Raw genomic sequence first — 26933 nt, 5'->3', positions numbered from 1 at the left:
GGAGGAGGTGGTGGGAGGCGGAGGTGTGGTTGGATGGAGTTGAAGTATGCCAGAGGGAATGAAGCGCTGTTATTGTTTTACCTAGAGACAGCAGTCCGGCCGTTTTATCGTATTTGCTGCTTCCAGGTGTCAATTTTAAACTAAAACCGAACAAACTTCTTCACGTTCTCGAGGAACACTCGACCCTCGTCAGACGGGAACATCTGCCTCCTCGGGCTGCTGGACAATAAAACCCACAGAGAGTAAAACCAAAGTCTGGTTGTTACGCACCAACTCCAATAAGTCGGTACAAGTGTTGTAGCAGATAAGAGCTTTTTTGGGCTGTTCCTCAAAGAAACCAATGTCTCCAAGCCATACAACAATGTGGGGGAGAAAGGTTGTGCCAAAGAAAAACACCAAAAAGACAAAAACCAGAACTAAGCTGAGGTTTACTCTAAGAGGAAAACAAAAGAAAAGAAAGTGCTACTCCTCAACTCACAAAATAAACTCAAACATTACATGCATGAAATGTGCAGGGTCCCCCCCCCACAAACCTTACACAACAAATGAAAAGATCCAGGGCAGCTCAGCACATGTGCCACATGATCCTTAGCAGCGAGGAGCAGAGAGCCACCTCTAGCCACAGGTGAGTTCCTTTTATAAGGGCCTCCTCCCTCTGGAGCTGGAGATTCCCAAATTGTCACCAGCCTGCAGTCTGTGCATGTAGGAAATGGCAAGCAAAAGGAGGGGGGGTCGCAGACAGCTTCAGATACTTAACACTGCTTTTAGTTTCCTGAAATTCGTTTTGACTCACATGCTGCCGTCTGCCTACGTCCAGAGAAACACTGATGTTCACAGTAACGTTCAGCTGTGCAGGAAAAGCTGGAGAAATGAACGGGAGGAATTCGTCCGACGCTCCCACTGAAAGGTGACTGCATGTTGGATTTCATGACCTATTTGCCCCCAGTGACAGATGCCCCCCTCCCTGAGCCTGGTTCTGCTGGTGCTTTCTTCCTGTTTCTTCCTGGAAATATTAAGAAATAAAACTGTTGCACAGCACTGTGTATGCAGTAACTCAGCAGAGATATGAGAAAAATGTAATAAATAAAACGTTATAGAAACAGGACATTAAGAACATCAAACATGAAAGAGAGAAAAGAGAAAAACGTGTCATATCTCTGAGGAGGTTCCCACACCTGCGGCTCCTCTCGGAGTGTCTTATGCTGAAACGTTCCACACTCAGACACCCACCCACCCCCTCCAATTACCACCCACTCACCGACCGGTTCAAGGTTAATTTTGACAAATAAATCCGAGCCTCACTCCGCGTGATAACTGATCCACGTGACTCGGATTCATTTTAAATCACCAATAATTAATCATTTCTCTGTGTGTGTGTGTGTGTGTGTGTGTGTGTGTGTGTGCGCGCGCGCGCGCGCGCGCGCGTACGTGTGTGTGTGTGTGTGTGTGTGGGTGGTTTCATACCGGCTTCACCCCCACCCTTTTAACCAGCCTCCACCCTGGAGGTTGGTTAAACTGTTAAAAATGACTTTTTGACCTGTAATCCGTCACGAGCAGGTCAAACGTGAGTGATGTGGAGTCCTTTTGGTCCAGAAACAGCTCCGGTCACAAACTGTTTTATGTGTTTTTGATGAGAGCTCAGACGGAGAGAGCAGCAGGAACATCACAGCTCCACAAACACGCTGTCAGTGATTGAAGCGTGGGTACAATTACGCAGAATCATAGAGAACTTCAGAACTTTATATGTGCCTCCGTCATATTTCTACATCACCACCGTGTGTTAATACAAGTAATACAGTTAAAGATGTTCCACGTAAAACACGCAGAAACATCGGAAACTCTCTGGCACGACCCCGGCATTTTTACGCGCGATCAGCTGTAGATCCGCTCGTGAACAGCGGGAGGTTGCCGTGTTGCGACACGAAGTGGGTGTAAACGATTCCCAAAATGAGCACCTCACGCGCTCTCCCTGCCTCTCATTCATTAAGGAAGCTCAGAGCTGTGAGGCTGAGCGCGCGGAGCCGGACGCAAAGGTGAGTCTGAGTTCGCTTCAGTCCGTGGCTTTTTACGCAGAGAGGATGAGGAGTTTGCACGAGTGTCTGCATCAGTGCGAGCGGCTGATTGGTGACTTCACCGCCCATCCTGTCTCACCCTGAGACCCCCTGCGTCCTGGTAAAGGACCCCGAGCCGCTGTTTTGTTTTTTTGTCACTAGCCCGGTCTCTCTGACGGGTTTGCGCTGCTCGGAATCTTTGGCTCAGTTAGAACTAGTCAGACTTGTTTCACGTTGCCTTCGGGCGCAGCCGGAATCTGATCATTGCTGTTATTCTTCATATCGACCTCTCCGCAGGGTCACCGCACAGTCTCAGGAACCTGTCAGCGCGATGATGCAGGCAGTTTAACTTGTTTCAAAATAAAAGTGTAAAGGAATCAGAAATTTTTACGTCACTAATGAGGTGTCACCTGAAAAATATGGGGCGTGGTTTCAGAATTGACAGGTGTGGAGAGCAGTGAAGCTTGCAGGTTTACCTGGGAGCTGGTTTGTTTGTTTGTTTGTTTGTTTGTTTGTTTGTTTGTTTGTTTGTTTGTTTGTTTGTTTGTTTGTTTGTTTGTTTGTTTGTTTGTTTGTTATGTGATCTCAGAGGCTACTCCACCCAAAAACCCTAATCCACAGGAGGTCACGGGTGTCACAACCTGATCCCTGCTCTAGTGTAACTCGGTGCTCTGCACGGGTTTTTAAATTTACTCAATTACTGGATGCTGTAAGAGAAAGAGGCAGGAAGCAAATAAAGAACCACAAAACCATCAGCCAGTCACAGGACAGCAACTCTGAGCGTTCAGACACGTAGACTCGGCCTGCTGAAGTTCACCCCGCGCATCAGAGTGTGGAAGGAAGTGACTTTGAACGTGATGTGGTTGTCGGCTCTGAGTCTGTGGGGTTCACAGAGAATCGTAGGTCAAAGGTCAGTACAACAGGATGTGCAGAGGACACGTCTGCAGCACCTGTGTGACGCTCTCATGTCAACACGGCCAAAAGACTCCCTCACCTTGCTGAAGTGAAGGAGCGAATTCAAACCATTCTGGAAACAGGCGTCCATCAAGACCAGACAAGCTCTATAAAGAGCTGATTATAAAACACTAACATAATAAAAACAGACAAAAATACCCCAATAAACTAAAACAATGTTACTGAATGAAGGAAAATCTGCTGTGGCTTTAAAGTCATCACTAAAACTGTCAACTTCCTGCATTTAAAACTGTTTCATTATCATTTAGTAACTATTAGAGTGAAATAAAAACTTTCTGCGACATGTGAAAGCTGACTGCAAGTGTTGCATCATCAATATTCCCAGTTTTTCAAAAAAAGGTAAAATCCTGCTGTCATCAGACGCAGTCATGCATTTGTCTCTTCATTGTCCAGTTTCACTTCAGAAAACTGTTTTATTTTGGTCACAGTGTCACGCCGTTGGATTTCGGGAGTCCTTTTGCTGACTCTGAGGACGTGAAGTGGAAGCAGCTTTTCAGGTTCCTTTAAACTCGCCGCTCGTAACTCCAGTTACGGCTCCCAGCTGTTCTCAGGTGTGCTCTGTTGACACTTCAGGTAGTAACACGGGACATATGACGTTTACTCCGGGCCTATGTTTGCATTTGGACCTGTTGTTATTCATGTCCACATCAAGTCGACTGCAGGATGTGAAGAAAAATCTTGTTCCTCTTTCGTGTGCTCCTCGCTGCACCTTCCTTTCTGTGTGCTTTGAATTCTGCATCTAACAGCATTTAAAGCTTCGAGATGTTTGCTCAAAGGCACGTTTAATCGTTGCTTTACGGCGCTCACTTTGTTTCCCTGCGTGAAAACCTGAGTTTACGCCGAGGACGCATCAGCACAGCAGGTCAACAGTAATTCTTACTTTTATAAATATATTTTAGCTCTACTAAAGATGCTTTGCAGCTTTTTCTGTTAAAGCTTTTTCATTTCAGTGGGTAAAATCTGACACTGTCAGGTCCACGTGGTGATGGGTCGTGACCTCAGCCTTATCCTAACCCTGACTATAACAGTAAAGCTCACTGGATGTTATGAGGTCTCTGAGCACTGTAACACTAACCCTTATGAGTCAGTGTGATTACTTTGTCTGCTGGTTTCCAACACTTGGGAGAAAATGTTTTAAAAAGGATACGATGTATCCGTCTTAATTTTTTTTTTCCTCCCTAATTTTTTTTTTTTCCTCCCTAATTTTTTTTTTTTTCCTCCCTAATTTTTTTTTTCCTCCCATGTCCCCTGGGGGGCTCCGTACCTTTCCCGTTTTGTATGAACCACAGAATAAGACCGGTCGGGTTTCACCAACAATCATTGTGGTTATGGCGCAGCTCAAATAAATGCAGACCACTGACGCTATAAACTCGCGGGCACGTGAGATGCTGTGACGCTGACTCTGGGAAAATTAGTCTGAAAATCAAAGATCATTGATTGATTTTTCTAAAACCTGTCAGGGCAACAACGGGGTGACGTCTCAGAAGACGCCATATTATCTTACTTTTAATTCTTTAATTTTATCTGAGTCTTATTGTCCTCTTTTTCTGATAATTTAACCCTGTCAGCTTAATTAATCGTCTTTTGACCTGTTTTCATCCAGATGAGCAACACACAAGCAAACGGCGAGTCCAACGTTCAGATAACCAAGAAAGCCAAAATGAGCAGCGACACCGCCGCCCTGCACCTGGACGGCATCCCTCCGGACACGCTCAGTAAGGTACGTGTCACCTGGTTGGTATGTATGATATTTTTGTGGTAGAGACAGTATTCGATAGATAACTAGCAAAAAGTCGACCCACATTGCCAGACCTGCAGCACATGTTCGTCTCATTTATGTTTAAAACACAGAAGTCTGTTTAAATTTATCATGTTGTTGTTTTTTTATATTCTTTATATCACTTTATAAAGTCACACGCCATAAACACCAAACACATAAATCATGAATACATATTTTATCGTTTTTCTTTGCAAGCTAGATATTTATTTTATACCACAAAATAATAATTACAGGCACTTTTAGCTTTGCTGTCTCATGAATATTTATTTAAACATGTGACCACACATCCCACTGCACAACAATGTACATGTAGCGTACATGTCAGCATTCATTTAGAGATTAGTTACTAGAATCTGAGTGTTGAATAGAGCTTGATAATCCTGGTCTGGTCAATTATTTAGTACATTTGATTGTGATTTAGTCGCACGTCTAAGACGAGTTTGGGATGATGCACATGCACATATACACTACGATCAACATATTAGGGTCCAGTGAACACAGGATATATGTCTTATTTCTGCATGTCGGCATGCTAATTAATGAGAACACAGCATTAAAAAGTCCCTGTGCAGATACAATATCAATTAAATGTATTTTATTGGTTATTAACAGTAATTATAAAATACCTTTTAAAGTAAATATCACTTTAAAGGTTCCTGCATGTTTGCTCAGTCTGCCACAGTCTAACGTTATGGTTTTAGCCTCTTATTGCACTGATCAGAAGGGAAAATCCAGAAGCTTTAATCACATGATGATGATGTCTTTATCTTTGCAGATAACTTGTCAGAAACAAAGAATTTAACACTTTAAATGTGCTGAGCAAAGCTACCAAAGTTTATTGAGAATTCATCAGAAACTTCAGGCTAGCTTAAGTCACGGGGATTCTTCTTTCGGTGAGAAATGATCCAGATGTTGTCTTACACATTGCCACAGCTGCTAGCATTGCTCAGTGAGGTTCAGCATCAGGCTCCAGGGCTGGAAAATGAAGCCAGCGCTCTCAGGACCACTCAAAGACTCGTACAGCCTGGTACCAAGTATCTTGCACATTGAAGAAAGGAGAGTCCATAAAGTATGTGTGTATAAATATCTGTGTTTGTTTACAGCAGTGGAAAAAATGAAAATGGGCATAAAATCACATGAAAAACCAGCATTCTCCCTGAGTGACCAACAGCAATATAATAATCTTCACACAAAAGCACCAAACACTCGTTACACAGACGTAAACAGAGCAGGTGAATATTTAAAGCACGCAAAGAACAGGAAGTAGCTGCGAGCTGCCGCAAACTGTTAGTGAGTGAATTCCTGACAGAGGTCAGGAAAAAACAGGAACAAAGGATCATATTTTTCATTTGTCAGATTCATGGTCAGTCATTGGTTTACTAACTTAAATCATGACTTTATGTATTTCATCATTTTTAAAGTGACAACCTCCAGTTTTTCAGCTGCAACTTCATGAATAAGAAATCGGAGCCAAACCTCCTTATTTCCACGAAACCGTGACAAGCAGCACGATCGCATCGATTTCTATGACATCCAGGGAGTTTGTTTTTTAAGGGCGAGGCTCTGATGACTCCCAAGATGATCGCCAAAGACTGTCACCAAGACCAAAGGTTTCAGCAACCTTCGGTTTACTGGTCCATGTCCATGATGCTGACAACAATAAGCAAAACAAACCAAACGTGACTAAACTAAGACTAAAAACACCAGTTTGTTCCAGGATGAAATCAGTCAGCCAGTAAAGCTGAAATTGATCCTCTAAAGTATCTGTGCCAGAAGAAAAATCAGAGTGTTCACCAGATGAAGAGTTAAAAGTATCCGAGAATATTGGAAATAGTATTTCGGGACCATAACGGACATCTAAGGAAAAAGTTGAAGTTCACAGTCAGAAAAGACGGAAATGAAGGAAACTGTGAGACTGCAGCAAACATGTGACTGAAAATCTGAGGGAATTTCTCAGAATCGTTACTCAGTTCAATTCAGTTTTATTTATATAGCGCCAAATCACAACAACAGTCACCTCGGGGCGCTTTATAATGTAAGGGTGAGAGAAAACCCACTGAGCGAGCACTTTGGTGACAGCGGGAAGGAAAAACTCCCTTTTAACAGGAAGAAACCTCCAGCAGAACCAGGCTCAGGGAGGGGCGGAAGACATGACTGAAAAGAAGAGAGCCAGAGATTATTAACAACTAATAATTAAATGCAGACTGGTGTCTAGAACAAACACTCAGTGCATTATGGGAAGCCTAAAGGAGCGCCCTGATGGGGTGATGTGGTGCCACGAAGTCTTAAAGATAAGATGGAGAGAAGAGGAAGACCTCCGGGAAGACTTAAATTCTCAGACAGAAAATACAGACATGAGAGAAACTCTGAGACCAGCGCCACAGAAAAAATATGGCTCCAACGTTAAACATGAACTAAGAGCGAAGTCATGAACACATCCACCCTCGGGTTGTTAACTCACGACGATGTCTCCAAGTCGAGGATTTCATCTTCCAGGAATGCGTTCCTTGTTGTTTACTTTGTTCTGCATAAATCAGCTTTGTTTTTGCAGATGTGTTTTATCAGTAATCATCAGAACGACCACGGCTCCACCTCTGGAGCTGAATAAAGGAGTGCTGCAGTTCCTCCAGCGTCCATGTGAGGCTCCAGCAGTCAGTCTCAACCTTTTGTCAGAGATAAACACGTCTACATGTAGCTGCTCGCCTTCATCGCTTATGATGTTTGGGGCATTTTTAATAGATTCTCTGACTAATATTACTGTTTCAGACCATTCTGAAGTCTGTGCTTCAGTTTCAGTGAGTAAAATTCACACATTTATGAGTCTGTTACTTGGACTCCAACGTTTCATCCACACATTTGGCTTCAAAAGGCCTCCGTGGCAGCAAGCAGGTCTCACTGCCGTGTCTCACTGAAGCTTCAAAGTATGCAGAACTGTCCAGAACATGTATGCGCTCTACATACATACACAGCACAAAGGCTGTTACACAGACACGTAGGCTCTATGTGAGGGAATAGAAAGGCAGCGAGAAAATCAGCAAAGCAAAAACGTATAACTGACTCTGTACAGTAGCACGGAGCAGCTGTACCCGAGCCACACGATGGATCAAACACACGAATTGCTGAGTGAAAATGTGTTTGACTCAGTCATCGTGCTGGTGGCTTGGCTTCTCCGCTTCCTCTGAGCGCTGAAGTTCCTCAACTGCCACAAGAGTGGCAGCCGAACCCAGATCGCCCTGAGCCATTTTACGACAGGAAACACCTTCCTGACTCGCTGTGCAGCTACAGTGCCAGCGACTGGTTTCTTCTTCTTCTTCACTTCCTCTGGATCAGCTGTGAGCAGCCAGTGTTGATACTACAGAAGAAATATTAAGCTAGGAGGTGTCCGGTTACTTTTGAACCACAGTGGTCTGGATGCTGTGCTTTAACAGGATAATATCTCCCCCACACTTCCCCTTAAATTCACCTGCTCAAACCAGCACCTTTATTCTCCATTATTTTATTTCAAGTTTATTTTAAATTGAATGAAGCACATAAAACTTTAGTTTCACTTCCAAATGTTGAATGTCCTCCCGGCTAAACGTGTACCTGTCCGTCTTGATGGAGGAATGAAGTCAGCCTCGCCTGCTGGGAGGGAGGAACCCAGAGACGAGCGTGTGGAGGCACGAGGAGGAGCGAGGACAGTGGAGGAGAGAAAACTCGCTCCTGGAAAAGTACTGCAGCTGAGGACTCAGTCAGAGACAAAGAGGAGGCAGACACGTTTGTATCCCTGCCTCACGGCAGCATCTGATCCTGGGACAAAGTTTAACTCCAACCACAGCTGCTGTTTAGGTTGATATCAGGTTCATTTCTGACTGCGAATCAATAATTTAACCACTGATAACAGTTTGATACAGCAGAGTTGCTGAGCTCTAAATGTAAAGTCAAACTTCCACACAGATTACTTTAAAAGCTTCTTAAAGTAAGGACGGAGCTGCAGCGGCAGGGCTGTTCAAACTTGTTTACCGTAAAGAACATGTGTGACGGTGGGAGGAAAAAAGCCAACCTGCCAAAGAAGTCCTACAACATGAGACCTGGAAGCACACACACATTTCACAACACTGGCTGCCAGGGCGTGTTCGCAGCAGCTTACAGGCCTTCATCAGGCTTTGTGATGGTGACACGAACCTGAATGCAAAACAAACATGTGTTTACGTGAAATCAGAGGCAGGAAGAGGCTGGGCTGACACAGCGAGTAATGATCCTCTGGAGATGGCAGCAACAATTCAGCCTTGCTGTTTTCCCGGCTTCCTTCAGAGCTGGAAAATCACTGCACAGCTCTTCAGACCGTGTCCACGTTACTGTGCAGGTACCTGAGCGCAGGTGTGAAAGGTCAGAGGTGAAAAGCAGCTTCGGATTCAGGGCAGAATTATGTGCTTGGACAGGTTTGTCAGAACCGTAACAAAACATCGCGTAAATAAAGTTTATTACAACTTCTTTCCTTTACAGCACCAACTTCCTCCATCTCACCCTGTTCTTTACTACACCCACGAGTCTTCCCGGAGGTCTTCCTCTTCTCTCCATCTTATCTTTAAGACTTCGTGGCACCACATCACCCCATCAGGGCGCTCCTTTAGGCTTCCCATAATGCACTGAGTGTTTGTTCTAGACACCAGTCTGCATTTAATTATTAGTTGTTAATAATCTCTGGCTCTCTTCTTTTCAGTCATGTCTTCCGCCCCTCCCTGAGCCTGGTTCTGCTGGAGGTTTCTTCCTGTTAAAAGGGAGTTTTTCCTTCCCGCTGTCACCAAAGTGCTCGCTCAGTGGGTTTTCTCTCACCCTTACATTATAAAGCGCCCCGAGGTGACTGTTGTTGTGATTTGGCGCTATATAAATAAAACTGAATTGAACTGAGTAACGATTCTGAGAAATTCCCTCAGATTTTCAGTCACATGTTTGCTGCAGTCTCACAGTTTCCTTCATTTCCGTCTTTTCTGACTGTGAACTTCAACTTTTTCCTTAGATGTCCGTTATGGTCCCGAAATACTATTTCCAATATTCTCGGATACTTTTAACTCTTCATCTGGTGAACACTCTGATTTTTCTTCTGGCACAGATACTTTAGAGGATCAATTTCAGCTTTACTGGCTGACTGATTTCATCCTGGAACAAACTGGTGTTTTTAGTCTTAGTTTAGTCACGTTTGGTTTGTTTTGCTTATTGTTGTCAGCATCATGGACATGGACCAGTAAACTGAAGGTTGCTGAAACCTTTGGTCTTGGTGACAGTCTTTGGCGATCATCTTGGGAGTCATCAGAGCCTCGCCCTTAAAAAACAAACTCCCTGGATGTCATAGAAATCGATGCGATCGTGCTGCTTGTCACGGTTTCGTGGAAATAAGGAGGTTTGGCTCCGATTTCTTATTCATGAAGTTGCAGCTGAAAAACTGGAGGTTGTCACTTTAAAAATGATGAAATACATAAAGTCATGATTTAAGTTAGTAAACCAATGACTGACCATGAATCTGACAAATGAAAAATATGATCCTTTGTTCCTGTTTTTTCCTGACCTCTGTCAGGAATTCACTCACTAACAGTTTGCGGCAGCTCGCAGCTACTTCCTGTTCTTTGCGTGCTTTAAATATTCACCTGCTCTGTTTACGTCTGTGTAACGAGTGTTTGGTGCTTTTGTGTGAAGATTATTATATTGCTGTTGGTCACTCAGGGAGAATGCTGGTTTTTCATGTGATTTTATGCCCATTTTCATTTTTTCCACTGCTGTAAACAAACACAGATATTTATACACACATACTTTATGGACTCTCCTTTCTTCAATGTGCAAGATACTTGGTACCAGGCTGTACGAGTCTTTGAGTGGTCCTGAGAGCGCTGGCTTCATTTTCCAGCCCTGGAGCCTGATGCTGAACCTCACTGAGCAATGCTAGCAGCTGTGGCAATGTGTAAGACAACATCTGGATCATTTCTCACCGAAAGAAGAATCCCCGTGACTTAAGCTAGCCTGAAGTTTCTGATGAATTCTCAATAAACTTTGGTAGCTTTGCTCAGCACATTTAAAGTGTTAAATTCTTTGTTTCTGACAAGTTATCTGCAAAGATAAAGACATCATCATCATGTGATTAAAGCTTCTGGATTTTCCCTTCTGATCAGTGCAATAAGAGGCTAAAACCATAACGTTAGACTGTGGCAGACTGAGCAAACATGCAGGAACCTTTAAAGTGATATTTACTTTAAAAGGTATTTTATAATTACTGTTAATAACCAATAAAATACATTTAATTGATATTGTATCTGCACAGGGACTTTTTAATGCTGTGTTCTCATTAATTAGCATGCCGACATGCAGAAATAAGACATATATCCTGTGTTCACTGGACCCTAATATGTTGATCGTAGTGTATATGTGCATGTGCATCATCCCAAACTCGTCTTAGACGTGCGACTAAATCACAATCAAATGTACTAAATAATTGACCAGACCAGGATTATCAAGCTCTATTCAACACTCAGATTCTAGTAACTAATCTCTAAATGAATGCTGACATGTACGCTACATGTACATTGTTGTGCAGTGGGATGTGTGGTCACATGTTTAAATAAATATTCATGAGACAGCAAAGCTAAAAGTGCCTGTAATTATTATTTTGTGGTATAAAATAAATATCTAGCTTGCAAAGAAAAACGATAAAATATGTATTCATGATTTATGTGTTTGGTGTTTATGGCGTGTGACTTTATAAAGTGATATAAAGAATATAAAAAAACAACAACATGATAAATTTAAACAGACTTCTGTGTTTTAAACATAAATGAGACGAACATGTGCTGCAGGTCTGGCAATGTGGGTCGGCTTTTTGCTAGTTATCTATCGAATACTGTCTCTACCACACCCTGTTCTTTACTACACCCACGAGTCTTCCCGGAGGTCTTCCTCTTCTCTCCATCTTTTCTTTAAGACTTCGTGGCACCACATCACCCCATCAGGGCGCTCCTTTAGGCTTCCCATAATGCACTGAGTGTTTGTTCTAGACACCAGTCTGCATTTAATTATTAGTTGTTAATAATCTCTGGCTCTCTTCTTTTCAGTCATGTCTTCCGCCCCTCCCTGAGCCTGGTTCTGCTGGAGGTTTCTTCCTGTTAAAAGGGAGTTTTTCCTTCCCACTGTCACCAAAGCGCTCGCTCAGTGGGTTTTCTCTCACCCTTACAATACAAAGCGCCCCGAGGTGACTGTTGTTGTACAAATAAATCATGTTTCTGAGAAATCCCTCAAATTTTCAAAGTAAAAACTTTCGGTTGGTTTTAGAATTTAAACTTTGATTCTGCTGATTTCAACAGACAACATCCGGCAGAAGCAACAATCCCTGTGCAACTTCTCCAGAAGTTACTCCGTTTAATTTAATTTAATCTTGTGAAATCAGCTTCAAAGTGTGTCAACTTTCAACTTTCACAAGAGATCAAATGAAACAGATCCTGTTACAGTGCGACGGGTCAGTGAATAATAATCATCAGTTATCTGTAAAATATTTAAACCGCAGCGTTTCATTTATAAAGCTCTGTTGGAAACAAGAACAGGGCGACCACAGAGACACAACAGAGTCGTGCAGGTTAAACAGCGAGGGGGCACAGAGTAACGAGCTGTAACTTTGGGTGGAAGGCCTGTTTTAAATGTCTTAAGCGTGATCAGCTCGGAGTTTGTGTCCCGTCTGTGGAACAAGTCAGGTGATCCGGAGAGAACGAAAACCGGACACAAAGGTTAGACTCCAAACAAATAAAAGCTCTTCGGTTCGTAGATGAGCGATGAGCTCGCTGCCTGCGTCAGCTGTGTTTTGTGCCGCCTGTAGGCGAGCAGGCTTCAGTGCAGTAATGGAGCCGTCGAAAGCACATTCAAAACGATGTAAACGGAGTCAGCAGCATCACAGTCAACAGAATCAAATCTGACTCAGAGTTTCTGTGTCCAGTTGTTTAAAAGACGCCTGAAGGACATTCGTCTCTTCTTCGAATGTAAAGCCAGTCTATGGATCTCACCGTGAATCTAAAACGCTGTGTCGCTGAGCGCAGTTACAGCCTTCTTTATCTCGTTTGCTCGTCCGTGTCAGCCTGACTTCCAGCCTGATGCTGTTAGAGACAAAACTCCAGCCCGTTCTGTCTCCGAGCACAGACGGATTCACAGAGCAGCAGCTGAGTCACAACATGTGATCAGAAATGAGTAAAGATTGATTTTCAGGCTCAGCCGTGGGTTTGATGTGCTGAACGTATCTGCAGAAGCGTTTAAATGTTGTTTTTGTATTTTAAGCCTCACCACACGCTGCAGGGAGTGAATGAGGTCACTACGAGCAGCTGAAGCTTCCTCTGAAGAGCTGGTCCTCCTTCAGAGAGGGTGAGGAGCTCAGTCATTAGAGTGGAGTCTGACTCAGACCTGAACCCCTCCTTGGTGAGGTGTTTCAGGCATGTCCAGCAGGAGGAGATCTCAGGGCAGAGTTCCTGCCTCTCTGCTGAACACCTCGGCGTCTCCCAGAGGAGCAGCCGGAGGTCAGCACGCCTGCTGAGCCCGCTGCCCCCGGGCAGACGTCCTCTGCACCGGGCGGTGCTTTTCTCTGCTGAACACTGCTTCAAACAGTCGTGTGTTCTTCTGCAGATTTTGAGGAAATGTCGTCATCTTGTGGTTAAATGACACAGTTGCCTTGTTTGGGTTTCTCCCTGAACACCTTTCTGTCTTTATGCTGTTCACGTGACACGGCCTCCCTCTGCAGGTGGAGAAGTACCTGCAGCCTTTCCAGCTGTCCCCGGAGACGCTGCAGGAGGTTTCGGCTCGGCTCAGGAAGGATCTGCTCCGAGGTTTAGGGAAGCACTCGCACCACAAGGCGCCCGTCAAGATGCTGCCCACCTTTGTCAGGGCCACGCCTGATGGGACGGGTAAGGACATTTTCAGATAAAAGCCAAACTTTGAATCTTCCCATAAAAACCAGAACTGTGTGGTTTACCCTCCAGCTGCTTTCTACACATGCTTACACCTGGAGCTACAGGCCAGATGTGTCCTAATGATTAAGCTCTGTGACTCTTTCTCTTAAAATTAAGACATTTGTGACTTTACGTGTGAGGAGAATGACTTTAATTTCAGTCTCTATTTAACATGGAGCCAGTGAAGAGAAGCCAGTATGAGAGAACGATGATATCTTATAGTTCCTGTTTGTACTCCTGCTGCTGTGTTTGTTTATTATCCTGATACTAAAGCTTTACAGTCGTCCAGCTTAGAAGTAATAAATGCATGAACTAGTTTCTGAGCATCACTCTGAGACAGGGTGTTTCTAATTTTAGATATTGTGCAGATAAAGAAAGCAGTCCTGCATATTTGTGTTTTGTGCACACTGGGACAAAGCTGACTCCCCACTGGCATGTGCTGTGATTGGATGTTGAAGGCTTCAGCCGTCTTCACGTGGCTACAGTAGAGGAACCCTGGACAGTTGCTGATGAATCTAAGCAGTTAAAGCTTAAACGGCTGTGGGAGGGTTTTCAGTGATTCGCAGGTGGAACAGTTGGTGGCCGGGAGTTGAACAGGGTCTGATAGCATGTCTGCACCAGCACTGCAGCAACGATGAAAACACTCAGAGTAATTCAGAACTTCCTCCACTTTAGATTGTCAGAGACCTTTGCAGGGAAATAAAAGGGCGGTATTATAATTATTAAAGCTATAATTACGTTTTAAAGATGGCTTTCTGTAACTAAATCTTCATCATGCGGTCGGCAGAGAAAGGCGACTTCCTGGCGTTGGATCTGGGAGGAACAAACTTCCGTGTGCTTCACGTCCGTGTGGAGGAGGAGGCGCAGAAGGTTCTGAAGATGGACAGTCAGATCTGCGCCATCCCACAGGAAATGATGCTGGGAACCGGAGAACAGGTGACACAAATGCACACTGAAGGAAAACGAAGCAAACGGAAACATGCGAATCCCCAAAATTCACGTGTGTCTCTGTACAGCTGTTCGACCACATCGCCACCTGTCTTGGGGATTTCCTCGAGTCTCATAACCTGAAGGGTCAAACTCTTCCTCTGGGCTTCACCTTCTCCTTCCCCTGTGAACAGCTGGAAATCGACAAGGTCTCCCACACACACACACACACACACACACACACACACACACACACACACACACACACACACACACACACACACACAACAGTGACCTGTGTGTTTCGGCTGTTTGAGGAGACATCAGCCTGTAGCTGTTAGGCTGTTCGTGGTTTTAAAGGTGGTTTAGATGAGTTTTTAGAAGGAAAAGAAAATGATCAGAAATAATCACAGACAGAAAACTTTCACTAAAGTGCAGAAAACATAAACAAAGAGACAAAACCTTAAAAAAAACTACCACAGAGATCCAAGACGACTGACCCTTAGACACCCCGGACTCTCCCCGGGTTTCTGTGCCTCCTCCTACAGTCCAAACATTCCTGAAAGCAGATTTTCCTTCTGAGGTGAACTCGGTGTCAGTCCTCGCGTTCACACCGATGTCACTGATAGATTCTGTAAATTGTGTTTTTCTGCACAGAGCATCCTGATCCGCTGGACCAAAGGCTTCAACTGCTCCGGGGTGGAGGGGAAAGACGTGGTCCAGTTACTGAAAGAGGCCATTCACAGGAGAGGGGTCGGTCCACAAACACTCCCAGAAATCACATTCATGTGTTTCAGCTCTGGCCTGCAGAGCCGTTCTTCCAGCTGCGGCGTTTTAGTGTTTTACCCTTCAGCACAATGTTTCTTTATACACACACACTCAGTGACACTGCACACACTGATTGCTGTTTCAGTTGATGCTAACTCACTCATGATGTTCGAGCATCAGAGTAACTGCAGCTCGTATACGAGCCACGAGTGCAGAGGCAAAGCTACAAAAAAACTGTCATTGTCTAAAGAGACGTGGACTTAACAGTAAGGGATAAACCCAGTAGCACCACGTGCTGATGTGCTGACAGAAAATGTTATGTTAAATTGTTTGTGGGCCTGATATTTGAATCTGCGAGTAATTCTTCCCACTTCACCTCTCTGTGAATGCTGCTGAGGTGCAGATTAAAAGCACCGTGGCACTTTCTCTCTCTGTGTAGGCAGGATATTTGTGAATAGGCGAGATATAAATGCACCTGTCTGCCTGTCTTCTTCTCTGCAGGACTATCATATTGGCTCGGTTGCCATGGTGAACGACACAGTGGGAACGATGATGAGCTGTGGCTACAAGGACCAGAGCTGTGAAATCGGCATGATCATTGGTAACCATAATTTCACTCTGGGATGTCTTTGTCTGTGTTGGTCTTTTATGTTTGCCGTTATTGCACTTTAATCAGCCATGCTGTTGTGCTTTATAAATAGATAAACCTCACATCTGTCTGACTGAGCTGTGTTTGCCTGCACGCCCCGAACACACTGACAAGATGATGAGTAGTCGGTTTATTGAGGTCATAAATAAATTACTGAATGGATAAAACATCCACAACAAAGACATAAAAGCAGCTATATAGATACACAAAACAACCACAAAGAGACGCAAAGCAGAAGAAAATGACCCCTAAAGAGCCACAGTCACAAGAAGGCAAGAAGTACACAAACATGAAAACATGAAAGTCTTTTTATACAGGATGGACTCAGCCTCCTGTAAAAAGTTTCCTGACAAGGTTTTTCTTCTCAGTCACTATTTTTGAGTCTTACTGAAGACAAAATGATCTAAATGATGGTCCCCAAAGAAAATACCAGGCTTACATTGAAAGCTACTGTTTACGCATCTACGTTATAGTATTATAAAGTAGATGTTATTTGTAGTACTGTAGTAGCAGCAGGTTTTAGACACAGGAATATGTGATGTTAGAGTACAGTGGGGAAAAAAGTATTTAGTCAGCCACCGATTGTGCAAGTTCCCCCACTTAAAATGATGACAGAGGTCAGTAATTTGCACCAGAGGTACACTTCAACTGTGAGAGACAGAATGTGAAAAAAAAATCCATGAATTCACATGGTAGGATTTGTAAAGAATTTATTCGTAAATCAGGGTGGAAAATAAGTATTTGGTCACCTCAAACAAGGAAAATCTCTGGCTCTCACAGACCTGTAACGTCTTCTGTAAGAAGCTTTTCTGTCCCCCACTCGTTACCTGTATGAATGGCACCTGTTTGAACTCATCATCTGTATAAAAGACACCTGTCCACAGCCTCAAACAGTCAGACTCCAAACTCCGCCATGGCCAAGACCAAAGAGCTTTCGAAGGACACCAGGAAAAGTATTGTAGACCTGCACCAGACTGGGAAGAGTGAATCTACAATAGGCAAGCAGCTTGGTGTGAAAAAATCAACTGTGGGAGCAATCATCAGAAAATGGAAGACATACAAGACCACTGATAATCTCCCTCGATCTGGGGCTCCACGCTAGATCTCATCCCGTGGGGTCAAAATGATCATGAGAACGGTGAGCAAAAATCCCAGAACCACACGGGGGGACCTGGTGAATGACCTGCAGAGAGCTGGGACCAAAGTAACAAAGGTCACCATCAGTAACACACTACAACGGCAGGGAATCAAATCCCGCAGTGCCAGACGTGTTCCGCTGCTGAAGCCAGTGCATGTCCAGGCCCGTCTGAAGTTTGCCAGAGAGCACATGGATGATACAGCAGAGGATTGGGAGAATGTCATGTGGTCAGATGAAACCAAAGTAGAACTTTTTGGTATAAACTCAACTCGTCGTGTTTGGAGGAAGAAGAATACTGAGTTGCATCCCAAGAACACCATACCTACTGTGAAGCATGGGGGTGGAAACATCATGCTATGGGGCTGTTTTTCTGCCAAGGGGACAGGACGACTGATCCGTGTTAAGGACAGAATGAATGGGGCCATGTATCGTGAGATTTTGAGCCAAAACCTCCTTCCATCAGTGAGAACTTTGAAGATGAAACGAGGCTGGGTCTTCCAACATGACAATGATCCAAAACACACCGCCCGGGCAACAAAGGAGTGGCTCCGTAAGAAGCATTTGAAAGTCCTGGAGTGGCCTAGCCAGTCTCCAGACCTCAACCCCATAGAAAATCTGTGGCGGGAGTTTAAAGTCCGTGTTGCTCGGCGACAGCCCCAAAACATCACTGCTCTCGAGAAGATCTGCATGGAGGAATGGGCCAAAATACCAGCTACTGTGTGTGCAAACCTGGTAAAGACCTATAGTAAACGTTTGACCTCTGTTATTGCCAACAAAGGTTATGTTACAAAGTATTGAGTTGTATTTTTGTTATTGACCAAATACTTATTTTCCACCCTGATTTACGAATAAATTCTTTACAAATCCTACCATGTGGATTCATGGATTTTTTTTTCACATTCTGTCTCTCACAGTTGAAGTGTACCTCTGGTGCAAATTACTGACCTCTGTCATCATTTTAAGTGGGAGAACTTGCACAATCGGTGGCTGACTAAATACTTTTTTGCCCCACTGTATGATTTGTGCTTTGGTTATGATGCTTCTTGGCTCAGAATCCCGGACAAGCCCCCAAATTTACTCAAACAACAGAGAATGATGTCACAGGAGCTGCTGTCTGAGCCAGATGTTGTCATCTGCCCATAGGTGAAGGAGTCACAGAACGGTGTGGCCCACGAGTGTACATATTTGCCATATTTGGGCCAAACGTTCATTGCTATATCTGGAGGGCTTCCTCCAAGACCTAGATTTTAATTTTTATATTTTAAAATATCAGAAAATTATATTTTAATTTTATGACATTTTGGGGTCAATTTGGAGTTGCGAATAATTCCCTTTTATTATGATTTTGACTCTTCTAAGCTGCTAAATGCTTCGCGGTTTAAATGGTAAATGGCCTGTATTTGTATAGCGCTTTACTAGTCCCTAAGGACCCCAAAGCGCTTTACACAACCAGTCATCCACACATTCACACACTGGTGATGGCAGCATTGTAGCCACAGCCACCCTGGGGCGCACTGACAGATCTAAACAACATTGTCCTGCAGGTACGGGAACCAACGCCTGCTACATGGAGGAAATAAAGAATGTGAAGCGTATTGAGGGCGAGGACGGACGGATGTGCATCAACACGGAGTGGGGCGGCTTTGGGGATGATGGATGCTTGGATGACATCCTGACTGAGTTCGACGTGGAGGTGGACAAGACCTCCATCAACCCTGGCGTGCACATGTATGTTTCACAACTATTCAGAATCATAACACACCTCTCCCGTTCATGTGATCAGCTTCAGATAAGTCTTTGACACAACTTCTATACAATAATTTTTTGCCACAGCAGAAGTTAGAAACTGATAGCTAATGTTTGTGAGAGTTTCTGTCCTGATTATGTGCGTTCTCCTGTAGCTTTGAGAAGATGATCAGCGGCATGTATTTGGGAGAAATCGTTCGACTGGTGCTGGTGAAGATGACCAAGGACAAGCTGCTGTTTAAAGGACAGATATCGGAGGCATTGGGGACCCGTGGACTGTTTGAGACCAAGTTTATCTCTGAGATTGAGGAGTGAGTCTTTTGCCTTTTCCTTGTTTCCAGCAGTCTCTCCTGGTCTTCATTATCTAACCACTTTGTCTGGTGCTCAGGCCGGACAGCGGTTTGGAGAACGCCAAGAAGATTCTGACTGAGTTGGGTCTGGATTGGAGTCTGGTCGACGCCTCTGTGGTGCGCCTGGTCTGCGACACTATCTCCTCACGCTCGGCCTATCTCTGTGCTGCCGCCCTGGCAACCCTCGTCAACCGCATCCGTAACAACCGCAAACTGGGCCACCTGAAGACCACTGTCGGGGTGGACGGGACAGTGTACAGAAAACACCCCACGTAAGAGGCATTTGGTGATCAGAGCAAAGACATTTGAACATTTCACCAAACTTCAGTTGGTTTGCTGATATTAAGTAACCAGTCTTTTCTAACAGGCATACTTAAATATTGTTTGGAAAGATTGTACAGAGTACACTTTTAATGACTTTAAAAACAAGAACTGAGTGCACTATTCTGTACATTCAGGTTCAGATATATTCATACACTCCCATCAATACTAGGTTAAGTCTTCTTTAGCAAGTTGCACTTTGACCAGACACTTTTAGTAGCCGTCAACAAGCCTCTGCCATAACTCTGGTTGAATATTTGATCACTTTTCTTGCCAGTTTTGGTAGAGTTCATTTAAACTGGTTGGGTTCCTGGCACAGACCCGGCTTTTAAGCATAGTCCATATTTTCAGTAGGGTTGGGGTCAGGGCTCTGGGAAGGCATTTCCACAAGCTTAATGTTAGCCTGCTTTATTCATCCCGCAAACAGTTCTGATGCGTTTGGGTAAATATATGTACTATGTAAGTAATTTTACATTGTGTATGTCCACCTTTAAAATATAATTAAATTGTAATTTAAAATAAAACTCCATTTAATTTCACGGGAATGATACCTGTAGTCCTAGGCTGTATTATGAAGCACTTGTCCATGTGGGATGCTGCAAATTTCAGTTAAGCTTGAAGGAGGAACTTCTTTCTTGGTGGACACCCTTTCAGTTGATGGACAGTGATGCTGGTGCTTCAGCAGTTTGGTGGTTGTTGGGTTGTTCCTGAACATCCTGACCGGTTTTCCCTCTTCTGAGGGGGACAGTTTGGATCTTGTTTCAGACCCTCAAAGTGGAGACACATTGAGCTGATGATCTCTGAATCTGCGGTTATTTAGAAATGGCTCCAAGAGAACATCCCAACCTAGATTTCCTGAGTTTCACAAACTTTCCCATTTTTCTGAATCGGTCAATCCAGTATCTGCTATCAAATCCTTTTTATTCTGGCAAAGAGAAACTATATGAATAGGCCTTGACTTAATAGACACTGTAGTACCTTCAGCACCGCGTTTGGGTCTACACATAGATTTGAGCCTGTAGCTATCATTCTGATCTTGTGTAGATTAGAGAAACCCATTTCTTGTTTTGTTTTTTGCAACTCATTAAACGGTGAAATCTGGCAGTTCTGTCCTTTCAACACCTCCCTCTCTCTTTCCTTCCTTTTCCAGCTTCAGCAGTAAGCTCCAGAAGGCGGTGCGCCTGCTCGCCCCTCAGTGTGACATCACCTTTCTCGTTTCGGAGGACGGCAGTGGGAAGGGCGCTGCCATGGTAACGGCTGTGGCGCAGAGGCTGGCTCACCAGTCCCGACTGCTAGAGGAGAGCGACGGTGAGGACAATGAGGAGGAGGAGGAGGAAGAGGGTCAATAATGTATTTTTGACCAATCTATGCCTCAGTGCAGCTGCAACTGTTCATATCATGTAAAGAGAGGTGGAGGGAATCCTCTGGTATTTTATCATGTTGAGATTTTATTAGAAAAGAAGTAGAAAACATGTTGATCAGAGTATTTAAAGCACAAAAACTTGCACAAGACTCACTGAAAAAGGTATTAAAAAGTAAACGATGCGTCAAAAGGAGAAGATTTAAAGTCATTTTATAGGTCGCTATGGAGATTTTGATCCATTAAAAACGTATTTATTAATAAGGGGCATAGCTTCAGGGGGATTTGTGGTGGCAACAATTCCTAAAAATAAGTGTTGTTATATCACTGCAGCAAGGGGCGTATACTCCAGGGGGGGCAGAGGGGCCCAGATCCCACTATTGCTGGTTAGAGACAGTGTTTTCCTCCTCAGTGTGTCACTGTGAGTGTAACTCGGTAATGTTAAATAATAATAATAATAATAATAATAATAACCACTGAAAGCTGATGTTCTGATTATATAACAGGATATTTTAAAGTTTAAAAAAATGGACAGTTTACAAACCTTAATGTGTGAAAATGATGTTGATGAAAAACAGGCTAAAGGAACGGAAACAATTCAGAGCTTCCCTGAGAAATGTCGCGCTTTTAAGATTATTTTTATTAACATAAATCTGTGACGGTTGTCAGCACACATGGTGGTACAAGGCAAGAAAGAGTGGAATAAATAATTTGGCTTTTTTAATTTCCTCAATCTCAATAAATAAAAAACACAAGACTAAGAATTATCAGAGAAATGCACCGTTTGCTGCTTGGTGAGATTTCCAGTCATCCTGAACAGCAGTGATCTGTTTGTGTCCAAGTAAAAGATAACAGATGCTTCAGTCTGATGCAGAAAAGAGGGAGAAGAGGATGTTTGTGAAATGTGTTTTTTAAGGTGCCAAAAATCCTCCTGCTCTTTTTTTTAATGGGGAATAAAGAGTTTATGTACAAACAACCACAGAAGAAGAGCTGCAGCACAATGTGCACTAAAGCCAGTGAATAAATAAAAATGTTAAACCGTCCAATCAGAATGAGCCTGTGTGTTTTCATTACTGATGCTGTGGTGCTGATGACAAATAAACAGGTGAGGAGGAAACTACTGAGAAGAAGCCTCGCTGTGCCGATGCCCATCTGACAATAAGAGGCTGGAAAATTGGCCAGTAGGTATGATTGAACAGGTGAAATCAGTGACCTTTGACCTCAATGAAGTAACATCATGATGCAAAGAGAATATGTGAGGAAACGCCACAGTTCACAGACTGCTTAAGTAAAGAGACGGTGGACGATTTCTCCATGAGCTCTGACGGTGATGTTTGAACGAGCCGCCGTGAACGTGCACTCACGTGCACTCACGTGCACTCACAAACACTCAACACTGCTGCGAACGAAAGAAGCAAAGAATCCGTCAGAGAGAAAAATCATTCAGCATTTTTAAAACACAGTTTGATGTTTGAGACACTCCTGCAGAGGTTTCCAGCTGTTTCTGCTGCTCTCCCTCTCATGATTAAAAGGATTATGTTTCAGTTACTCCAGTAAAGACACTTGCTTTAGCTTTTCTTTTTTCTCTGAAGGCCGTTCAGACACTTTCATCTGCTGTTTTTAAAAGCACGCTGCACACCCAGCTGAGATATACCGAGGTTTTAGTTAATCGCTCTTTGAGAATCACCTTGTTGGTGTAAAATTCCTATTTTATGTTATTTTATGTTTGTTACATGCAGACAGAAACTCTGTGAGCTAACCAAGAGTTTGGTGTCTTTTAAAGGCTTGAATGCTTCAAATGGTCAGGTACAAGAACTGTATGGAGTTATTTTTGTGCCTCTATTCTGATCCAGTGGATGGTTTAAACTGGATTAAACCAACAATGGTCTGAAAAAATTATATATTTTAAAATAAAATAACACATTAATCGAAAATGGCTTTAGCTACATTCTGGACCATGTTTCTGGAAAGCAGTAGCTAGCGAGCTGACTGGAGACCAAAACAGCCAATCAGAATCTTTGCATCCAAGTCTGTGATTGGTTGGTTTTGAGGCACATTTATAAGTGTACAGAGAGTAGCACAGAGCAGAGACCTGAGCGAGAGTGGCTGTTGCTGTGTCTGTATATGGGTAATAGCAAACACTGAAATACATTTCCTGCACGCAGCAGTGAATTTTAGTCGCTCAAATTAAACTTTTCTTCCCTCAAAATAATTTTCTCCTGTGCCAAGTCGTTCGACGCTGTGCAAGCGCATCATTAACACCGTGTCCAGCCTCTGAGATTGAACCTGACGATGGAGACCTCTTTGTCTTAAAAATGTAACCTTTTTTCTTTTTTAGGTTTTTTATGTGTAAAAATTCCAAGATGTGATGGTGGTTCGTGATTAATTCACCCAAGAGACTGAAAGGCAGCTTAGAAAAGCTACTGGAAGCTGAAAACTGGAGAACCTAAAAATCACTCTGATCAGTTTAATTCAGCTCATATTTATTTATAGAAGTTTTTATGGTGTTCAGAGTTCATCTGTAGGTTTGAAATATAAAGAGACAGAAACACTGACCTCATCGGAGGTCAAATACAGGACACACATGCAAATCATAAATCATAAAACACCATTTACGAACGGAGTTTATGATTAGTAGTATAAGAAAACTAGAAAAATGTAAAGAAATACTGGAAATAATTTGATTTATTCATGATGACGTGAGAGGTGATGAAGCTGCTGCTGAGGCGCTCGACTCTTCTTCAGTGGGAATAAATAAAAAGGATGGTTTAAAGCTGGAGGTGCAGATTGACTCATAATTAACACTCAGTACTTTGATATTTCATATTTCCTGACACGTTAAAGCAGTGATGCTGTTGCAGGACTTTAAGGACTTATTTAAAAGTCCTCTGATTGGTTTTAACGTGGTTTCACTCACCTGAGTCCTCTGCTAATAAAACTGGTAATAAAGGAAGCTCTGAAGCACCGTTTTTAGCACTCAGCCAGCTCTTCAGGGTCACTTCACTGAGAAACCTTCCTGAAAAGCTGAGTATGTACCCAGGGCCCACAGAGGCTCGCTGGCCTGTAGTTCAGAGTGTGTCACAGCGAGCAGAGGGAAAACACGAATAAAAGCTGCTTTTGTTTCCACGAATCCTCGCAGATGAGCTCAAAGCCTCACATGTGCAGACTGAGCTCTGCAGTCCAGGCCTGCCGCCACATGCACTTCCTGCTCTGGCCCCACGGTGGGTCCAGTTCACCACGTGCTTCCTCCCTCTGCTGGATGCAGCTGGTAACTGCAGCGTACATTCAAATCACCACCAGAGAGGCAGGAGTGAGCACGTCATGTGCACGTGCTCAAAAGCAGATGGTATATTGGAGTGATGAGGACTCAGAGTCTGCAGGGCTGTTTCACGTGTTTTAACTCCTAAAGTTTGGATTTTGTGGATTTTGTGACAAAGTTCCTGTTTTTTGAAGACTTCAACTCAGTTCAATTTTATTTTCTATAGCACCAAATCACAACAACAGTTGCCTCAATGTCAAATTCAAATTTTATTTGTCACGTACACGCACATTGTGTGTGCATATAAAGCACACACAATGTGCTTTATATGCAAGATAAAGACCCTGCAATAATGCAGTGAAAACCCCAAGAGTCATGAGCCTATATGAGCAAGTGTTTTGGCAACAGTGGGAAGGAGAAACTCCTTTAAAAAGTTCAACAAATATTTCTTCAACTGGTTAATGAGATGCCGGATGATTTCAGGCTGCTGATCTAATCAGAAACTGTTTACATTTTAACCCCTTATCTGCAAAAACACAGAACAACACTGAGATCCAAGGATCAACCAGGGCTGCAGCTAAAGAACAGACAGCCTGGGGGGGCGGGGGGCACTGCACACCAGAAATTTGATTGGCCGCCCCACCAAAAATTTTGACGTCAACTTACTAAACCCGTGGTTGATAGGGGAGGACAAAAATCCCTCTTCGTTCCTGCAGGGGGCGCTCGAGTGACTGCAGAATGAATGGAGCTGTAAATCCTGTGTGGTAAACAGTTTTCATCTTATCAGTCACAGAAGAGGCTGGGACAGCAGATTCAGTTCCACTTTTAGCTTTCTGCTGATTTTAAAGATTTATTTAGTTGAAAATAAATAAAAAATTCTGTGACTGCACCACTTTAGTGCTTTACTCCATCCTTCATTCTGATTCTGATGTGAGCACCTGTGAAGACGTTCACTTCATCAAACACACGATCCGCCCAACTTAATGGCATCCAGTTAGAGGAGCTATAAAATTAAAATGATCCTCCTGTATGTTTTTATGAAGGAGGATCTACACAGACCACAGCTGTGTTTTGTATCAGTCTGTAAACACGTTAACCTGGGAGAACTGCTGGAGCCTCCAGTGGCCTTCAGAGGAACTGCAGCTGTTTTTGGACTTCAGGTTTTTGGTGTTGTTGTGCTTCTTTCCTGTTTTATTTTGGTAATCCTCCTCACAACCTCTGTTGTGCGCCTCTTTGTGGTTCCTCGCTCTCCTTCTTCGATCCTCGGCTCCGTCCTCATTACTTTCACCTGCGTTTGTTTCCTAATTAGCTCTCAGTGTATCTACAGTCCTGCTGTCTTTGCTCCACATCAGGTTTTGAGATTTTCATTTTATTTCTGCTGAGCCCTGCTGTGAATATGATTAAAGTTCACCTGCGTGCATGAATATTTCTCATATTTGCTCATCATGCTTGTTATACTTCCTTACATGTAGATCCTTTGCCTTGTTGAAAGATGCTCAATATTCCTGCCTTGGCTCTATTTTTAGACTTGGAAATGTAGACACTGTGTACTCAGGAGTCAGAGTCAGTCGCCATATTTAAACCCTGACAAGTATTTTTACCTGCTGAAAAGGAGACAGAGAGCTTCGAATATCAACCGACGGCTCGGAAAAGAAAATCCAAGCAAGACGCCGTCAACGAACGTTCAGTTAAATGAGAGACAGCTGCAAACATTTCCTTTAACTTTCACACATCTGGAAAAAGGAATGGAGAAAAATAATAATAATAAAAAATATGTGTGCATATAAAGAAAATGTTAAGTTTTGTATGTTTATTTAATCTGCTCAGATTCTTGAATTTGAATCGACACTTTGAAGAAATCTCTTTCAAAACAAGACCAACAGACACACAAAGGAAACAACGTCATCACACACATGACCAACATGACAAGAAGACGCACAATCCAGAAAACATCTGCCTGTCGAAACAGGAACCATCCACAGCACAAACGCCATCCTTCAGCTCGCTAACACAGTCATAACCAATATCATTTCCTTAATGTTGTCAATTCAAACAAAGACTTTCTCCTGTCCATAAATAATTGTGAAATGAATAACAGTCTAAAATAATAAACACACCAGAGCAGTAAAATAAACCACAATCACTGTAAAGAAAAAGAATTACATTAAAGCAGAGGCTCGTTTCATAAAAACAAATAGGGACAAAAAGTCCCTAAATCCAGATTTGTGTCTCAGGTATTGGACCACCAAGGCCTCCACCCACCCAGACACCCACTCCACAGAGCACCAAACCACACACTGTTTGCTGTTTTAGAGGTTTTAAATTTAAATAGATCTGTTCAGAGTCCTGTTGGGTTTTTGGATTCCTCTTTTTCATTTTCAGTCTCTGGAGTCTCAGCTGTTGTATTTGAGTTTCTGTCACTGTTCAGTGTCGCTGTAGTTTGCATTTCTTTACTCATCAGTGATTTTTGTTTGCTGGTGAAGACTTTGAGTGGATTGTTCCTGCCTGTGTTGTGTCTTTGTGTTTAGCTGCCTCACTTTGAGTTTTGTGATTGGCTTGATTGTCTTCACCTGTCTCTTTCCCTTGGCTGTTTCCCTGATTACCTCAGGGGTTTAGAAAGTCCCACCGTCCTCTGGTCTGTTGTCTGGTCTTTGGGTG

At 43.3% G+C, this 26933-nt stretch overlaps 1 protein-coding gene across 4 annotated transcripts; it reads left to right on the top strand.

Annotated features, from left to right (window-relative positions):
* The first annotated feature begins 1961 nt into the window (after positions 1-1961).
* LOC146661255 (hexokinase-4-like) lies at positions 1962-21792 on the top strand. 4 transcript variants are annotated; one of them, XM_085421359.1, is made up of 12 exons: positions 1979-2033; positions 3455-3577; positions 4630-4746; positions 13550-13712; positions 14545-14693; positions 14774-14893; positions 15342-15437; positions 15954-16053; positions 18784-18967; positions 19141-19296; positions 19374-19607; positions 20807-21792. In XM_085421359.1, the coding sequence occupies exons 3-12, from the start codon at positions 4630-4632 to the stop codon at positions 21003-21005; spliced, it is 1518 nt and encodes a 505-aa protein (XP_085277485.1). In that variant the 5' UTR covers positions 1979-2033; positions 3455-3577; the 3' UTR covers positions 21006-21792. The 4 variants fall into 4 exon arrangements, with proteins under 4 accessions (XP_085277483.1, XP_085277485.1, XP_085277486.1 ...); XM_085421360.1 differs by having other exon boundaries at positions 3455-3599; XM_085421357.1 differs by lacking the exon at positions 3455-3577 and having other exon boundaries at positions 1962-2033.
* Positions 21793-26933: the final 5141 nt, after the last annotated feature.

Source organism: Rhamphochromis longiceps, linkage group LG10 (genome assembly GCF_057381845.1).
Source record: "Rhamphochromis longiceps isolate RC_006_pf linkage group LG10, R_longiceps_female_GT1.1, whole genome shotgun sequence".
NCBI lineage: Eukaryota > Metazoa > Chordata > Actinopteri > Cichliformes > Cichlidae > Rhamphochromis > Rhamphochromis longiceps.
The sequence above is the reverse complement of the archived record's forward strand: the minus strand, read 5'-3'. Positions and strand labels throughout refer to the sequence as shown.